The 3,141-nt window shown below is 42.3% G+C and overlaps 1 protein-coding gene across 1 annotated transcript in view; it reads right to left on the bottom strand.

Annotated features, from left to right (window-relative positions):
• Positions 1 to 286: 286 nt before the first annotated feature.
• Positions 287 to 3,141, bottom strand: part of EYA1 (EYA transcriptional coactivator and phosphatase 1) — a 170,871-nt gene continuing 168,016 nt past the window's right edge. The window contains exon 20 of the mRNA XM_045285819.1: positions 287 to 2,428. Within this exon, the coding sequence (XP_045141754.1) occupies positions 2,348 to 2,428 (81 nt within the window). The 3' untranslated portion in view covers positions 287 to 2,347. The remainder of the gene's footprint in view (positions 2,429 to 3,141) is intronic.

Raw genomic sequence — 3,141 nt, 5'->3', positions numbered from 1 at the left:
AAAATGGAAGCTCAAGCTTATGTGTGTGTGTGTGAAAGAGAGAGAGAGAGGGAGACTTGAGGAGGTGGTGGTATAAAGTGCTTTTCCACTCGCCAGTTCCTACTGTGATCAAAGAAACAGCTGCTAACCTTTAGGTTAGCCTTCTAAGTGCGGGCCAAGCCATCACTGCAATTACTTCCTACAAGTTCCTTGGGTTCGACTGTGTGCTTTCTAACACACAAGCTCCTGCTCCTCCTATAGCCAAGAGCAAACACCAAACCAAAACAAACACGGACATTCAGGAGTGTGCAGTATTTCACAAATCAATTTTATTAATTTAAACACAAAATTAATGAAGGAAAAATTCTGTACACAGTTGTGGACACAACACACCTTTATACAGCAAGGCCAAGATAAACTTTGTCTGTTCAGTCTGCAGAGTACAAAAGAGGGAAAGGTTAAAAAAAACAAAACTGCCGACTTGTATGTGCTTCAAGCAAAACAAGGGGAAAACAGGCCCATCCAGTTGTTAATTTAAATAATTTGGAGACTTCACAAACGCCTGTAACTAGTTCTAGCAGCAACATGGGGCTTCGGAAGAGGAGGAAGTAGCTCTTCAGCTACTGTGGAAAACTGGGCCGAAGCTGGTGGGGTTGTTTTTCACCCCAACAGAATATTAAAGAATGTCTCAATGACAGGCTTTAGCTGAGAGAGATTCGGGCCTGGACGAATGATCACCTTGGGGAATGCTTTCTTATGGTGTGATGAAGGTGACAATTTTTTAATTCCCAGATTACGTATTGTCCGGTGATACATCAGGTATGTAGAGAGGACCATGAATTCCTCCGGTGAGGATGTGTCTACCAAGTCCACTGCTGACAATGAACTTTCCTCAGGGAGAAAGAGACAGAGAGAGAAACTGTGGCTGTGGGCAAGTCAAGCCCATTTGTGCTGATTTCCAGATTTGTGGTCATCTCCTTTATCTAAAGGAGAAAAAAATATGCAGACATGAAAATAATTCACAGCATATAATGTGAAAACCTTGCTGTGCTCATCTCCAACGCATCTAACCTTTTTTATTAATAAAATAAATCTATCATCTACATTCTTTCTGTGGGAAGAAGCATTTGAATAATCATTTTATTCTAAGTAGTTACATATAATACATTAATGTGGAGAACGTGAGGTGGGAAGAAGACGGTTTCCCCCCAAATTATTCAAGAAACAGCTGTGTTATTTTTACCATGCCCTTCTAACAGTATAGGAAGGAAGGAAAGGAGGAAGGAAGGAAGGGAGGAAGGAAGGAAGGAAGGAAGGAAGGAAGGAAGGAAGGGAGAAAGGAAAGAAAGAAAAAGAAAAGAAAGAAACAGATGGGGATATTTTTGGAAAAACAACCTCCGTATTGACACTTGACATCCATGCTTTTGGTCTTGACAACATCATCTAAAAAAACCCCAAACAAACAAAACAACCCCATTATCTACATATTTATACCCAACACTTCATCCAGTAAGGCACCGCACTGCACCTGTGCACATGTTGCCTCCTACTTCACGCTCAAGGCATTTCTAACTTTCAATATCATTTTCCTAAACAATATGTAAAAGAATCATCCATTATTACAAATTTACACCAAAAATTCTTTCTGTACAAGATTGTCTCAGTGATGTACATATTACACGTTTAAATTAGACATAGTTTAAACTACTTTGCCATGTGCTAAAATCAGAAGTACTTGCTGTGGCTTGCAGCAAAGGCCTTCCGTCACTTTATTTTTCTTATGCTAGCGTCTCTTCAGAGATCTGAAGTTCAAATCTGTTTGGGTGAATTGTATGGCGAGTGAACTATACCTCAAGAAAGTTGGTTTAAAACAAACAAACAAAAACCAGTCTGTTCATAAATAAGTAGAGATGTACAGATTACCCTGGGTATGAGACACCAAAAAGTAGACCTTCTTGACAAGAAACTGACTCCACTGGTATTTCGGAGGCACGCTTCCATCTCTGCTGTGCAATCAAGTTGGCTGTGTGAGCTGTTTATGTCACAGTGAAGCTGCTAGAAACGTACGCCTTCGCAGGTCCTTTCTTCACAGGTTTGAACCGTGTAGGTAACGTAGCAAAGACACCATGGTAGAACATTCTCATGGCTTGTTTACATTGGGTTCACAGTACCAGAGTCGACAGCTGTTCTGATGAAATAGACAAGGCCCTCCATTTGCCACAAGGGCAAGAGGTCGAGACCCACAGCAGCTGAGCATCATCATGTAGTGAAATCGCTAAGATCTGTCGCCCAGCGCCGACACAGAGGCGGCCCGCTGGGTTTGTCCCCGTCCCAGGGCGATGGTGGGGTTTCAAAGTGCTAGCGGCTGCTACAGGTACTCCAGTTCCAGGGCGTGGTGCAGGGCCATGAGGTCCGAGTGGCTGGAGATCCTCCAGAAGGGCATGGCGTGCTGGAAGGGGGAGACACACAGTGAGGACAGGCCCTGACCTCAGACCCCGGCTGAGAAGCCACCCTCCGTCCCGGATGGTAAAAACTGCCAGCTGCCAGCTTCACATCACATCTGTTTTGAAACAAAAACTCACACCTAATCCTCCCTTAAGAATACTGGGATGCGATTGAACATGTAATCTGGAGTCTGTTTCTTTTAGGAGGAAGGTGGGGGCTATTTCTTAACTAGATCTACACTGGGACATGCGTGCCAATCCAAGCTTAAAATAAAACACAATTCTGAATGAATCTCTGCTGTAACCAGTTGCCTTCCAAAATATGTATCTAGGGTGTTTTCAAGGCTGAAACTATAAAAAGACTTGTTGTTTTATAGGAGCTTAAGCAATTATACCGGGTTAGTAGTATTTTACATTTTCCCAAATGGAATCTTACTCGTCTGCGTAGCAACATGTCTACAGTTCCTTTTATCAGTTCGTCTTCACATGGATCTTGAAATGGTTTTACCATGTGGCGAATTTTGAAATGAAAGTCTAAGCTTTGCTTGTTGCTAAATCATCCATCTAAACGTCTGATGTTTAAATAAGAGAAATGCTTGGGAAAACTGCCTCAATAAACCAGAGACCAGAAAAATGGGGGAGGGGACTCAAGTTACCCCATCCATGAAATGTGAAAACAAAGTTTCACTGTTCCCAAGAACAATTTTAAATAATACTG

Source organism: Echinops telfairi, unplaced genomic scaffold (assembly GCF_000313985.2).
Source record: "Echinops telfairi isolate 266 unplaced genomic scaffold, ASM31398v2 ScPeMD7_1;HRSCAF=3_0, whole genome shotgun sequence".
NCBI classification, from domain to species: Eukaryota; Metazoa; Chordata; class Mammalia; order Afrosoricida; family Tenrecidae; genus Echinops; species Echinops telfairi.
This window is presented reverse-complemented; position numbering and strand designations above follow the sequence as displayed.